General features: G+C 43.6%; 2 protein-coding genes across 2 annotated transcripts; both read right to left on the bottom strand.

The window, feature by feature from the left end:
* Positions 1 to 1,503: 1,503 nt before the first annotated feature.
* Positions 1,504 to 3,678, bottom strand: LOC137917263 (sphingosine 1-phosphate receptor 3-like; the record flags this gene model as incomplete). The annotated part of the gene is made up of 2 exons (XM_068760080.1): positions 2,837 to 3,678; positions 1,504 to 1,527 (listed from the first exon to the last, which is right to left on the bottom strand). Coding segments are annotated over exons 1-2 (866 nt in total), but the record flags the coding sequence as incomplete, so codon positions are not given.
* Positions 3,679 to 9,718: 6,040 nt separating this feature from the next.
* Positions 9,719 to 11,918, bottom strand: LOC137917264 (sphingosine 1-phosphate receptor 3-like). Its single transcript, XM_068760081.1, has 2 exons — positions 11,077 to 11,918; positions 9,719 to 9,767 (listed from the first exon to the last, which is right to left on the bottom strand). Exons 1-2 carry the CDS (start codon positions 11,916 to 11,918, stop codon positions 9,719 to 9,721), a joined length of 891 nt encoding a protein of 296 aa, XP_068616182.1.
* Positions 11,919 to 15,000: the final 3,082 nt, after the last annotated feature.

Raw genomic sequence — 15,000 nt, 5'->3', positions numbered from 1 at the left:
ACGGGCGCTGTATCCCGAGTATCTTGTGATCGTGGCTTACGGTGTTGTGTGTGTGTGTGGGCAGCGCTATGCAGTCAGGCTTCTTACGCGATGTGTTCTGCTGACATGTGAGACGAGGGCTTATATATATATATTGTGCTCGGCTGGCGTGGATCTTCCTGTTCTGCGCTTTCTGTTTGAGGGAAGTCTGGTTTGTTGAGCGGCTAAAGGACCCAAGGGCAGGGTTGTTCTTTTAAGGAGGAGAAGCGGTATGAGGAATGTAGCACTGATAGCCATAAGGTTATGTAGCGTTTAAAGGCTGAAGTAGGAGGGAGTGTGTGTGTGTGTGTGTGTGTGGGGGGGGGGGTTCTCTCTGTAAAACCTTAGACCATACAGGATCTCTCTTTACCCAACATGCCCTCTGTCCTCTGCAGAAACGTTAGGCCTGAGATCATGTGGCTCTGCTTCTTTTTACAGGGAGGGAAGGGGTTGGGGTTATCTCATCAAGGCAGTTCATCCTCTCAGGACAGAGGTCACTTCATCACACCAATCATACTGTATGTTCATTTACTAGTGAAGTGGCTGATTGCTCCTCTTTCGGTGGGGGGGGGGGGGGGGGGGGGGGGGGGGGTAGCCTCTCTTGCCAGCACGGTCTGTGAAAATCTGAGCGTTCATTTCGGTCTTCATAATTAATTTTTCCTGGTTACACTTCTGATGCTGCAACTGAGGCGCACAATGCAACGCACAGTGGTCGCGACAGAGAGTAGATACGCAGCCTCATGGCGTAAACTACTAGAGGGAGATTAGTTTAACTTGAGTTTATTTTTCAAAAGATATGACTTTTTTTTTTTTTACGTTTACATATCCTGAACTGTTATTGTCAGTCTCGTATTTTAACTTGGTTAATCAAATGTAACAAATTCATCTGGTTTGTTGTTTAAATGCCTGTTCCTTTATTATTTTACATATGACCTTACTTTTTCTTTCATTACATAAATTGACAGAAGCTGAAAATATGTATTCAGTAAGTCATTTGACAGGATTTGGCTACAGTAAAGGGTTTTCACATATTTTAGTTGACAAAGTTCTGGTTGGCACATTGTAACAGACCACAAACAGTGTGTAAGATTTAAACATGAATATATTTAGCTTTAAATCTACAGCAAGAGGGTTCTTAAACAGTGAGTGTACACGCAACAACAGCTTAGTGAACCCAAGAGCGCTTGATTTTTTTTTTATTATTCGATTGTTGTCTCCTTACAAAAGCCAGGAAACAAGGAGAGTGAAATATTGAGGAGGTTGAAAAATGTCTTATGAACTCTTTCACCGCATGCATCGATCCAGAGTCCGCAGGCAACACTTTTTGATTGTCAGCGCGTCTCCTGAGACTTTGGATTTAGACCAGCCTTCATAGAACATGAGCCAACCCTGAAAAGGGCGAGGAATATGCTGTTTACGCGCGTCTAGTGTAAAGAGGTCGGGATATTATCTTAATTATTTTATGGAAGATATTTATCGTCACACCTCTTCTTGCATCTTGGGCATATTCTGGCCCACACTGATGGCTTCTCTCTGAATCGGACTCCCCCACATGCGCTAAAACGAGCAATGATGGCGAAAAGATTAGTGGCCTCGTTCCTAAATCTCAATCCACGTCCCATCAGCAATCGGAGGATGATAAAAGAGGGACCCCATGATGGAAGCTGGTCACAGCAAAAATTAGAATTCGTATGGACTCTCTTTCTTGTTTTCTTTCTTCTCCGCCGAAAATGAACCTGTTCTGGAGACGGAACCGTTTGGTAGCAAACACGGTGACTGAATTTGAAATCTCAATTAAAACATGCCAATATAGACCGTTACATTTTATATGTAAAATAATTATTGCATTCCTCTTAATGGTTCCAAACCAGAAAACAGATGTCAGACGAATGTAACGTTAAAATATAGCGTGTTAAAATGAGCTTCCGTTGAGGCTTGCTTCAGCAAAAGAGGTTTAGAGAAATGTTCATGTGGTGGAAAAAGGATGAAGAACTTTTTATTGTTTCATTTTATAAATTTAGAGTGTTAGAAAAAAAGCCAATGAAATATACCTAACTTTATAAGGAGCGCGTAAACCGCACTGCATTAAAAAGAACCTACCTGTAACACAACTATTTTAATTTAATTTAAAATACATAAATAAATAATGTGATAATTTATTACTTTCAGATAATTACTCTTTCATGTAGATATACCTGAAAATACGACAAAAATTCTAAGCAGCAGCAACAACAACAACAACAACAACAACAACGAAAAATAAGTAATGGATAAATAAATGTGAGTTTTTTTTTTTACATAAGAATTTTGACAACTTATAAAAATAATTGATTAGCATAACGAATATCGTTTGTTTCAAAACTTTGAAATTTGAGTTAGCAACAAAGCTGCAAAGTTTTGACATGAAGTTGCAGTGTTACAACACGTGGTAGATGTTGCTACTGTGAGTAGTTTCAGATAAAAAAAATGGCATTTAAAATACCTTAATCACATAAATGTTCACGACTCATCTGTTGCTTGCTTTCAAATATCAACCTGCCTTCCCAGATGACGGAAACTCCCCTGTAACAGTTTTTATAGCAAACATTTAAATGAATAGAAACCTGTAAATGTCCTAATACAAGACAAACATAAATAAGAGCGTCTCTGATTTAGTAAGAATTGTTTCCTTATAATTACAGTAATTACCAAAAAAAACCCATTAATTTAATGAATGAATTAAATCATTAATGATTTAATGAATGACCCATTCATTTAATGAAGTTGACAACCACACTTGAGGCTGATTTGTTACCTTGTCCTGTGCTAAGCGCAAAGCCTCCTCCACACTGCTCTCCACACGGCCCCCCGCAGCGCCGGGCTGCCCCAGATATACACCGCAGGGGTCACCAGCGCATTCAGCCGCGCCATGATGGCGAACAGGTTAGTAGCTTCATTCCGAAACCTCATGCCTTTCCCTGTGAGCTGTCTGACAATTATATTAATGAAGGATGGACACCAAAGAGCCAAGAAGCACATCACCACAAAAACGATGATTCGCAGCGACTCCCTTTTGCCGTCTCTCTCAGCACCGGGCGCCTCTCGCCCCAGCTGATTCCTGGCTATGATGTATAATTTAATGGTCATCAGCACTTTAATGACAACAATAATCTGCAGGGTCATGACACCAAACGCATTTATCCGCGCTGCCGTGGAGACAGGCACCATGTTCTGCACAGTGAGAATCGCGTATACGTAAACCCAGCAAAACGCACAGACCCCGATGACTAAAAACCTTTTTACGCAGCGGCGGTAGAAGAACGGATGGCACACTGCAAAGTAGCGGTCAAACTGAGCGAAGAGGAAGGTCAGCACGTTTACACCCAGGAACGAGGGCACGATGTAGAACGTGCCGTTCCGGGAGGGGTAGCCCTCCTGCACGTCGAAGAGGCCGAGGTAGAAGACCGAGAGGCCGGTCAGGGTGTCGCTGATGCTCGTGTTCAGCATGAACGTGAAGCGGTTCTGGCTCCTCAGAGAGCGGGTGAAGGTGATCCCGACGACCACCGAGCCGGCCACGAGCACGACGCTAGTGGCGAACAGGAGGTGGAAGATGAAGATGAAGAAGTCTGCGGGAGTGTCGAAATCCACAGACAGGGGCACCGTGGTGGTGTTGAGGAGCATCCTCCTTCCGCCCCCTCCGACCGGGGACCGGCTCTCAGGGTGACTATTTATGGATGAGACAGGATGTCAACAAAGCAGTCTCCGTCTCTGGAGGGCAGAGGCTTCGGTGCAAACAAGTGTCATCTTATCGAGCACTGATCAAACATGGCCAGAGGATAGTCCCCACCAGGCGATCTATTCTTCAAAAACGACCTGCATGCAAGACTTCTTGAAATGATAGTTTATGTCATTTTAATCACAGCTATGACGGACAGCGAGTCTTGTACTATACACGAGTCGGATTTTTTCTTCCTAAATTCAATTTTTTGTTGTCAGATAAATCATTCACATAATTATAAAGACAAGAGGCTGCATGCATTTCATGCAAATAAAATTTGTATTTGCTATTGTACATCTTCATTCAACAGGAATGCGTTGTTGGATATTTCTGATTTTGCCCCCAGTATATGTCGGATTTCTCCTCTGAACCGGAACCATGGCTGAACTGAGGAAAGCCTGTGTATTTGTAGCCGCCAGGGGGAGCACTAAGCCATCTCTTCAGCAGATGACCCAAGGATGCTGCAATGTCATCTGGCTCCCCACGCTGCGCGGGTGGGGTGGGGTGGGGGCCCAGGGATTTCTTGCTTGGAGCAGGAGCCCCAAGAGACTCTCGCAACGCCACTGTCTGTAGGATGATACGTTGCTCAATTTATCATAATCGTTGTCATGGATACGATGGAGCACTAGATGTATGTTTACGCAGGCAAATTACGATTTTGCATATATGGAACATTGTGTGATTTGACGTGTGACATTACTTTTTAGCTGAACATGTTTTGTGATATTTACATTTCTTTGTTTCTTTGTACAGACAAACGCTTTCAGTTTAATTGGATCAACAACTAACAATTTAAAGTTACATTTCATGCTTTTCTCTCTCTCTTAAGGCAGTATATCATGGACGGCTCGGTCCAAAGAGAACCCGGTTCGCATCGCTTTGTGAGGACGCACGGAGGACGACGTCTATGGATTGCTTCCATACACGTCGTGTTTCTAGGGAGACTTTAGAAATGTCTTCCAGGCAGAGACTTCGGACACTGAACGACTTTCTATTGTTTCAATTGCTCTTAGATGTTCATTCTAGATGTCTTGGGATGAGAAATGTTGTTCAAATTAGTGATGAAAATTACAAATTAATTCTTAATCAAGTTGTTGAGTCTATATATCTATATGGGCAAATAAAGGTCGTCCTAAACTTATCAGTACACGCTTATTTTTCCTTTGTCTTTCTCTGAAAATGTCCTTGTGTAAAACATGCAAAATAAATAAAAATACATCCCAATGAGCCTGTGGCATATTTGCATACAGTTGTGTATAGTTCCCAACAAACATTTAGGACTACATAAAACAGATACAGAGTTATCATAATCCAGAAACTGTTTATTGATTTTGTGCGTCATGTAAACGCATTGATTTATCCCCCCCCCCAGAGGATGTAGATCCCTCAGCTAACACAGAGTGGCAGGAGAGTTCTTTGGCAATGCGCCATACAGTCTTTACGCACGGAACGTGAACTATAAGCATTACGCACGCTATACTTTGGGGTCAATCAGTGTGATGTCGCTGGACACGAACAGTCCATTTATATTCATCAAGGTAATCACTTCGATAGACGGTCAATAAGTGGCTTGTAGGTGCGGCCTATCATCTTTACTATTGGATAAAGGCTGGTCCGGGTCTCCTGTGCAAAGAGGCGGAGCCAGCAGATCGTCACGCCCCGCCCCGCACATCTGGGCCCAGTGCCGGAACCCTGACCATATATTCTTAATTCTGATATGTCTGAAGTATGGCCACGCAATCTTTAGATCTAGCCTTTGAGGTAAACAATTTAATTACTCATCTTTCATTAAGTTCAACAAATGCCTTTACAAATTGGGGAAAGTGGATTTATTTGAGGCGATTATAATAAACCCAGTAAATAAATGATCCCTGAGTTGCGCATATTCTACCAATAAAGACCGTTACGCGCAAAAAACCGTCGAGCTCCGTCTTCTGTATCGGTGCGTCGTCTAAAGTGAAACTTTGTGACGGTAAACATCATTTCGTTTACCCCCCATTAAACATTAAACTGCGTTAAGGCGCTTTTATTTCATTCACACATAACATCCTGTCACGGAACACGATTATTGGTTGCATCTAAATGAAATAAATCATTAAAAAAACGGTTTATTTCTTAATTTTATTCAACGATAAGGCCAAACAATGTACAATAAAAAAAAGACGCTTTGAGCGTGGAGCTGCAGAGTGCGCTTTGTGGAGTGGGGGGCCCTATGCCCCCCCCCCCCCCCCCCCCTTGGCTCTACCATCCTGCAGGTAACGTTGCCAGGGATCCTGCGCTGAGAAAGGGGCCGAGCCCTCCCACAGTGGGATGTTTTCTCTCTCCGCTGCACTCTGGGCTGGTTTCTATTCAAATGTGGGTCAGGGGTGAGGAAGCCTAAGGTCATAAGCTCCGCAACATGGCGTCCCGACGGCTGTGAGATGAACGGGAGGGATGGCAGCGAACGCTTGAGGACGATCCTACCGATGCAATAAGGTATCTGAACCGTCCCCGTTCTGATCCGCTCCGGTTCCGGCTCGTGTTTCTCGCAGCTGCTGCGCGCTTTGGTGGGTTTTCGGCGCAACGCTAATGTGTTTTTTTTTTTCCTTCCTCCGCGGCGTGCCAACAACAAAAAAAGAGCTCGGCTGGTGCGTTCGGACCAGCCACCCTCCAGTCCTGCCTGGCAAAGCGCGCAGATCGCGGGTTGTTTATGTTGGAGCTTATTGTGGCTCCCGGTCGGGATAACGTTAAACTGTAAATTATTTTTTTTTAGCGTCGTGGGTTGGCGAGAGATCCCGGGGAGTGTGCGCCCACGTAAATTAGCCAGGCTGGCAAAGCACATTGGCGTCAGAGGAGATCCACGATCCGCTCGGCGCTGCGCTTCTCTGAATCTTAACATTTACGCAACTGGATTTGAGCTTTTTATTTACCATCCAGTCTGTTGATTAACTGGTCCTGATTATTAATAGATACATGAGCTGAATGTTACGTTTAAATCGCGCTCATCTATGAGCAGTAAGGCGTAAAGTAAAAGTAACTTTAAACTAATGTGACCCCGAACACTGACCGGATGATTTATTTTCCGCATTGAATCTTTGCGCAATTGCCCTGGTAATCGATGGTTGTTTCAGGCTTTTATTTAGTGCGCCCTGCGTTGATCTGACGAAGGGCTGGTCAACATGAGTTAGCAGGCTTGACTCGTAAATATTCGGGTACTTTGTGATCTAAAACGTCTCTTAAACGGGGGACTGTGCGCGTATCCGTGGTTCGAGATGGTCCGCTGCGATTCATTGACTATTATTGTGAACGACAGTGTACGCGTAAATGTTGCATTGTGACGCGTAAACGTTGCATTGCGACCCAAACCTGCTGTGCAGCACAGAAAAAAATTAAGACTAAATCGGTATGTACAAATCGATTAATTCAGGCCAACCACGGAGCGCTTGGCACCTAATGGACCTAACCCTTTACGCTCAGGTGAAGAGGGCAGATAAAGCACCAAGAGGGCAGATAATGGGCCACAGGAATGTCCGTCATGTGAATTCTGCTGTTTCTGTTTAACCGACTGTTTAGTTCTTCTTCTTTCTTCTTTTTTTTTTGTCATGCAAGAGACAATTTCTTTGCACAGTCTTGTTTGCTTCTTAATCTTAATCACGCAACACAAACTGTCTTCGGGCGTGTTTTTACCATGACAGTTTAGAATATTATGCCTTGGAAAGTTTCAGTCACAACATTTGTTAGAGCTGAAGGTAAAGCCTTCCATTTTGACAGCCCTCTTTCATGTTAAGGTTGTTTAATGTGGTGATGGTGGGGACTATTTTGGCTGCATGGCTACTCTGACCCTGAAGGGTGTGTGCACACTGGTGCCACATCAGCTGGCTGTATTTTGCTTTTCAACAATACATTTATAGAGTTCAGGGCTTTCATGGGTTGATGTGGTTTCTTCAAACACAATAAACATCTAGTGATTCTAGCAGCAGTAAGTTATGAAGTGTTTTAGTTTTTTGGATTTCATTTTTGTGTTTTACTTTGTCATGCAGTTACATGAGAATCCCAGAGAGAGGTGATGAAACTGTCGGGATATCACATTGTATTTTGCTTTGATGCTTAGTCTCTGTCAGACATTACAACACGGCTCAATCTCTACCCCAAAAAAAGGCACACTGAGAGGAACCTATTGAACAAACCGTGTAATCATTGTACTCTCCTGTTGCTGCCAAGTACATTCTGTGTTTATCCGCTGTTATTAAATACATTATTATTTTATTACTGCTGGCAAGAAGTGTGGAACCAGTTAATTTAGGCCATTAAAATGACCAAGTCAAGTCAACTGATCAATGTGACTAGTTCCATTGATTACTCTGGGTTCTAAAGTGGGGCCTGGAGGCTAATTTGAGGCAGCGTTTGCGCCTCGTGATCCTCATGATCAGTTGGTTGGTCTTGCCTCACCCTATATGTGATTTCCCATTCTCAACACGGGCGCTGTATCCCGAGTATCTTGTGATCGTGGCTTACGGTGTTGTGTGTGTGTGTGGGCAGCGCTATGCAGTCAGGCTTCTTACGCGATGTGTTCTGCTGACATGTGAGACGAGGGCTTATATATATATATTGTGCTCGGCTGGTGTGGATCTTCCTGTTCTGCGCTTTCTGTTTGAGGGAAGTCTGGTTTGTTGAGCGGCTAAAGGACCCAAGGGCAGGGTTGTTCTTTTAAGGAGGAGAAGCGGTATGAGGAATGTAGCACTGATAGCCATAAGGTTATGTAGCGTTTAAAGGCTGAAGTAGGAGGGAGTGTGTGTGTGTGTGTGTGTGTGTGTGTGTGTGGGGGGGGGGGGGGTTCTCTCTGTAAAACCTTAGACCATACAGGATCTCTCTTTACCCAACATGCCCTCTGTCCTCTGCAGAAACGTTAGGCCTGAGATCATGTGGCTCTGCTTCTTTTTACAGGGAGGGAAGGGGTTGGGGTTATCTCATCAAGGCAGTTCATCCTCTCAGGACAGAGGTCACTTCATCACACCAATCATACTGTATGTTCATTTACTAGTGAAGTGGCTGATTGCTCCTCTTTCGGTGGGGGGGGGGGGGGGGGGGGGGGGGGGTAGCCTCTCTTGCCAGCAGCATCTGTGAAAATCTGAGCGTTCATTTCGGTCTTCATAATTAATTTTTCCTGGTTACACTTCTGATGCTGCAACTGAGGCGCACAATGCAACGCACAGTGGTCGCGACAGAGAGTAGATACGCAGCCTCATGGCGTAAACTACTAGAGGGAGATTAGTTTAACTTGAGTTTATTTTTCAAAAGATATGACTTTTTTTTTTTTTACGTTTACATATCCTGAACTGTTATTGTCAGTCTCGTATTTTAACTTGGTTAATCAAATGTAACAAATTCATCTGGTTTGTTGTTTAAATGCCTGTTCCTTTATTATTTTACATATGACCTTACTTTTTCTTTCATTACATAAATTGACAGAAGCTGAAAATATGTATTCAGTAAGTCATTTGACAGGATTTGGCTACAGTAAAGGGTTTTCACATATTTTAGTTGACAAAGTTCTGGTTGGCACATGGTAACAGACCACAAACAGTGTGTAAGATTGAAACATGAATATATTTAGCTTTAAATCTACAGCAAGAGGGTTCTTAAACAGTGAGTGTACACGCAACAACAGCTTAGTGAACCCAAGAGCGCTTGATTTTTTTTTTATTATTCGATTGTTGTCTCCTTACAAAAGCCAGGAAACAAGGAGAGTGAAATATTGAGGAGGTTGAAAAATGTCTTATGAACTCTTTCACCGCATGCATCGATCCAGAGTCCGCAGGCAACACTTTTTGATTGTCAGCGCGTCTCCTGAGACTTTGGATTTACACCAGCCTTCATAGAACATGAGCCAACCCTGAAAAGGGCGAGGAATATGCTGTTTACGCGCGTCTAGTGTAAAGAGGTCGGGATATTATCTTAATTATTTTATGGAAGATATTTATCGTCACACCTCTTCTTGCATCTTGGGCATATTCTGGCCCACACTGATGGCTTCTCTCTGAATCGGACTCCCCCACATGCGCTAAAACGAGCAATGATGGCGAAAAGATTAGTGGCCTCGTTCCTAAATCTCAATCCACGTCCCATCAGCAATCGGAGGATGATAAAAGAGGGACCCCATGATGGAAGCTGGTCACAGCAAAAATTAGAATTCGTATGGACTCTCTTTCTTGTTTTCTTTCTTCTCCGCCGAAAATGAACCTGTTCTGGAGACGGAACCGTTTGGTAGCAAACACGGTGACTGAATTTGAAATCTCAATTAAAACATGCCAATATAGACCGTTACATTTTATATGTAAAATAATTATTGCATTCCTCTTAATGGTTCCAAACCAGAAAACAGATGTCAGACGAATGTAACGTTAAAATATAGCGTGTTAAAATGAGCTTCCGATGAGGCTTGCTTCAGCAAAAGAGGTTTAGAGAAATGTTCATGTGGTGGAAAAAGGATGAAGAACTTTTTATTGTTTCATTTTATAAATTTAGAGTGTTAGAAAAAAAGCCAATGAAATATACCTAACTTTATAAGGAGCGCGTAAACCGCACTGCATTAAAAAGAACCTACCTGTAACACAACTATTTTAATTTAATTTAAAATACATAAATAAATAATGTGATAATTTATTACTTTCAGATAATTACTCTTTCATGTAGATATACCTGAAAATACGACAAAAATTCTAAGCAGCAGCAACAACAACAACAACAACAACAACAACGAAAAATAAGTAATGGATAAATAAATGTGAGTTTTTTTTTTTACATAAGAATTTTGACAACTTATAAAAATAATTGATTAGCATAACGAATATCGTTTGTTTCAAAACTTTGAAATTTGAGTTAGCAACAAAGCTGCAAAGTTTTGACATGAAGTTGCAGTGTTACAACACGTGGTAGATGTTGCTACTGTGAGTAGTTTCAGATAAAAAAAATGGCATTTAAAATACCTTAATCACATAAATGTTCACGACTCATCTGTTGCTTGCTTTCAAATATCAACCTGCCTTCCCAGATGACGGAAACTCCCCTGTAACAGTTTTTATAGCAAACATTTAAATGAATAGAAACCTGTAAATGTCCTAATACAAGACAAACATAAATAAGAGCGTCTCTGATTTAGTAAGAATTGTTTCCTTATAATTACAGTAATTACCAAAAAAACCCCATTAATTTAATGAATGAATTAAATCATTAATGATTTAATGAATGACCCATTCATTTAATGAAGTTGACAACCACACTTGAGGCTGATTTGTTACCTTGTCCTGTGCTAAGCGCAAAGCCTCCTCCACACTGCTCTCCACACGGCCCCCCGCAGCGCCGGGCTGCCCCAGATATACACCGCAGGGGTCACCAGCGCATTCAGCCGCGCCATGATGGCGAACAGGTTAGTAGCTTCATTCCGAAACCTCATGCCTTTCCCTGTGAGCTGTCTGACAATTATATTAATGAAGGATGGACACCAAAGAGCCAAGAAGCACATCACCACAAAAACGATGATTCGCAGCGACTCCCTTTTGCCGTCTCTCTCAGCACCGGGCGCCTCTCGCCCCAGCTGATTCCTGGCTATGATGTATAATTTAATGGTCATCAGCACTTTAATGACAACAATAATCTGCAGGGTCATGACACCAAACGCATTTATCCGCGCTGCCGTGGAGACAGGCACCATGTTCTGCACAGTGAGAATCGCGTATGTGTAAACCCAGCAAAACGCACAGACCCCGATGACTAAAAACCTTTTTACGCAGCGGCGGTAGAAGAACGGATGGCACACTGCAAAGTAGCGGTCAAACTGAGCGAAGAGGAAGGTCAGCACGTTTACACCCAGGAACGAGGGCACGATGTAGAACGTGCCGTTCCGGGAGGGGTAGCCCTCCTGCACGTCGAAGAGGCCGAGGTAGAAGACCGAGAGGCCGGTCAGGGTGTCGCTGATGCTCGTGTTCAGCATGAACGTGAAGCGGTTCTGGCTCCTCAGAGAGCGGGTGAAGGTGATCCCGACGACCACCGAGCCGGCCACGAGCACGACGCTAGTGGCGAACAGGAGGTGGAAGATGAAGATGAAGAAGTCTGCGGGAGTGTCGAAATCCACAGACAGGGGCACCGTGGTGGTGTTGAGGAGCATCCTCCTTCCGCCCCCTCCGACCGGGGACCGGCTCTCAGGGTGACTATTTATGGATGAGACAGGATGTCAACAAAGCAGTCTCCGTCTCTGGAGGGCAGAGGCTTCGGTGCAAACAAGTGTCATCTTATCGAGCACTGATCAAACATGGCCAGAGGATAGTCCCCACCAGGCGATCTATTCTTCAAAAACGACCTGCATGCAAGACTTCTTGAAATGATAGTTTATGTCATTTTAATCACAGCTATGACGGACAGCGAGTCTTGTACTATACACGAGTCGGATTTTTTCTTCCTAAATTCAATTTTTTGTTGTCAGATAAATCATTCACATAATTATAAAGACAAGAGGCTGCATGCATTTCATGCAAATAAAATTTGTATTTGCTATTGTACATCTTCATTCAACAGGAATGCGTTGTTGGATATTTCTGATTTTGCCCCCAGTATATGTCGGATTTCTCCTCTGAACCGGAACCATGGCTGAACTGAGGAAAGCCTGTGTATTTGTAGCCGCCAGGGGGAGCACTAAGCCATCTCTTCAGCAGATGACCCAAGGATGCTGCAATGTCATCTGGCTCCCCACGCTGCGCGGGTGGGGTGGGGTGGGGGCCCAGGGATTTCTTGCTTGGAGCAGGAGCCCCAAGAGACTCTCGCAACGCCACTGTCTGTAGGATGATACGTTGCTCAATTTATCATAATCGTTGTCATGGATACGATGGAGCACTAGATGTATGTTTACGCAGGCAAATTACGATTTTGCATATATGGAACATTGTGTGATTTGACGTGTGACATTATTTTTTAGCTGAACATGTTTTGTGATATTTACATTTCTTTGAATTCTTTGTACAGACAAACGCTTTCAGTTTAATTGGATCAACAACTAACAATTTAAAGTTACATTTCATGCTTTTCTCTCTCTCTTAAGGCAGTATATCATGGACGGCTCGGTCCAAAGAGAACCCGGTTCGCATCGCTTTGTGAGGACGCACGGAGGACGACGTCTATGGATTGCTTCCATACACGTCGTGTTTCTAGGGAGACTTTAGAAATGTCTTCCAGGCAGAGACTTCGGACACTGAACGACTTTCTATTGTTTCAATTGCTCTTAGATCTTCATTCTAGATGTCTTGGGATGAGAAATGTTGTTCAAATTAGTGATGAAAATTACAAATTAATTCTTAATCAAGTTGTTGAGTCTATATATCTATATGGGCAAATAAAGGTCGTCCTAAACTTATCAGTACACGCTTATTTTTCCTTTGTCTTTCTCTGAAAATGTCCTTGTGTAAAACATGCAAAATAAATAAAAATACATCCCAATGAGCCTGTGGCATATTTGCATGCAGTTGTGTATGGTTCCCAACAAACATTTAGGACTACATAAAACAGATACAGAGTTATCATAATCCAGAAACTGTTTATTGATTTTGTGCGTCATGTAAACGCATTGATTTATCCCCCCCCCCCAGAGGATGTAGATCCCTCAGCTAACACAGAGTGGCAGGAGAGTTCTTTGGCAATGCGCCATACAGTCTTTACGCACGGAACGTGAACTATAAGCATTACGCACGCTATACTTTGGGGTCAATCAGTGTGATGTCGCTGGACACGAACAGTCCATTTATATTCATCAAGGTAATCACTTCGATAGACGGTCAATAAGTGGCTTGTAGGTGCGGCCTATCATCTTTACTATTGGATAAAGGCTGGTCCGGGTCTCCTGTGCAAAGAGGCGGAGCCAGCAGATCGTCACGCCCCGCCCCGCACATCTGGGCCCAGTGCCGGAACCCTGACCATATATTCTTAATTCTGATATGTCTGAAGTATGGCCACGCAATCTTTAGATCTAGCCTTTGAGGTAAACAATTTAATTACTCATCTTTCATTAAGTTCAACAAATGCCTTTACAAATTGGGGAAAGTGGATTCATTTGAGGTGATTATAATAAACCCAGTAAATAAATGATCCCTGAGTTGCGCATATTCTACCAATAAAGACCGTTACGCGCAAAAAACCGTCGAGCTCCGTCTTCTGTATCGGTGCGTTGTCTAAAGTGAAACTTTGTGACGGTAAACATCATTTCGTTTGCCCCCCATTAAACATTAAACTGCGTTAAGGCGCTTTTATTTCATTCACACATAACATCCTGTCACGGAACACGATTATTGGTTGCATCTAAATGAAATAAATCATTAAAAAAACGGTTTATTTCTTAATTTTATTCAACGATAAGGCCAAACAATGTACAATAAAAAAAAGACGCTTTGAGCGTGGAGCTGCAGTGTGCGCTTTGTGTAGTGGGGGGCCCTATGCCCCCCCCCCCCCGGCTCTACCATCCTGCAGGTAACGTTGCCAGGGATCCTGCGCTGAGAAAGGGGCCGAGCCCTCCCACAGTGGGATGTTTTCTCTCTCCGCTGCACTCTGGGCTGGTTTCTATTCAAATGTGGGTCAGGGGTGAGGAAGCCTAACGTCATAAGCTCCGCAACATGGCGTCCCGACGGCTGTGAGATGAACGGGAGGGATGGCAGCGAACGCTTGAGGACGATCCTACCGATGCAATAAGGTATCTGAACCGTCCCCGTTCTGATCCGCTCCGGTTCCGGCTCGTGTTTCTCGCAGCTGCTGCGCGCTTTGGTGGGTTTTCGGCGCAACGCTAATGTGTTTTTTTTTTCCTTCCTCCGCGGCGTGCCAACAACAAAAAAAGAGCTCGGCTGGTGCCTGTTCGGACCAGCCACCCTCCGGTCCTGCCTGGCAAAGCGCGCAGATCGCGGGTTGTTTATGTTGGAGCTTATTGTGGCTCCCGGTCGGGATAACGTTAAACTGTAAATGATTTTTTTTTTTTGCGTCGTGGGTTGGCGAGAGATCCCGGGGAGTGTGCGCCCACGTAAATTAGCCAGGCTGGCAAAGCACATTGGCGTCAGAGGAGATCCACGATCCGCTCGGCGCTGCGCTTCTCTGAATCTTAACATTTACGCAACTGGATTTGAGCTTTTTATTTACCATCCAGTCTGTTGATTAACTGGTCCTGATTATTAATAGATACATGAGCTGAATGTTACGTTTAAATCGCGCTTATCTAT

This window comes from Brachionichthys hirsutus, unplaced genomic scaffold, assembly GCF_040956055.1.
Source record: "Brachionichthys hirsutus isolate HB-005 unplaced genomic scaffold, CSIRO-AGI_Bhir_v1 contig_1327, whole genome shotgun sequence".
Lineage (NCBI taxonomy): Eukaryota > Metazoa > Chordata > Actinopteri > Lophiiformes > Brachionichthyidae > Brachionichthys > Brachionichthys hirsutus.
This window is presented reverse-complemented; position numbering and strand designations above follow the sequence as displayed.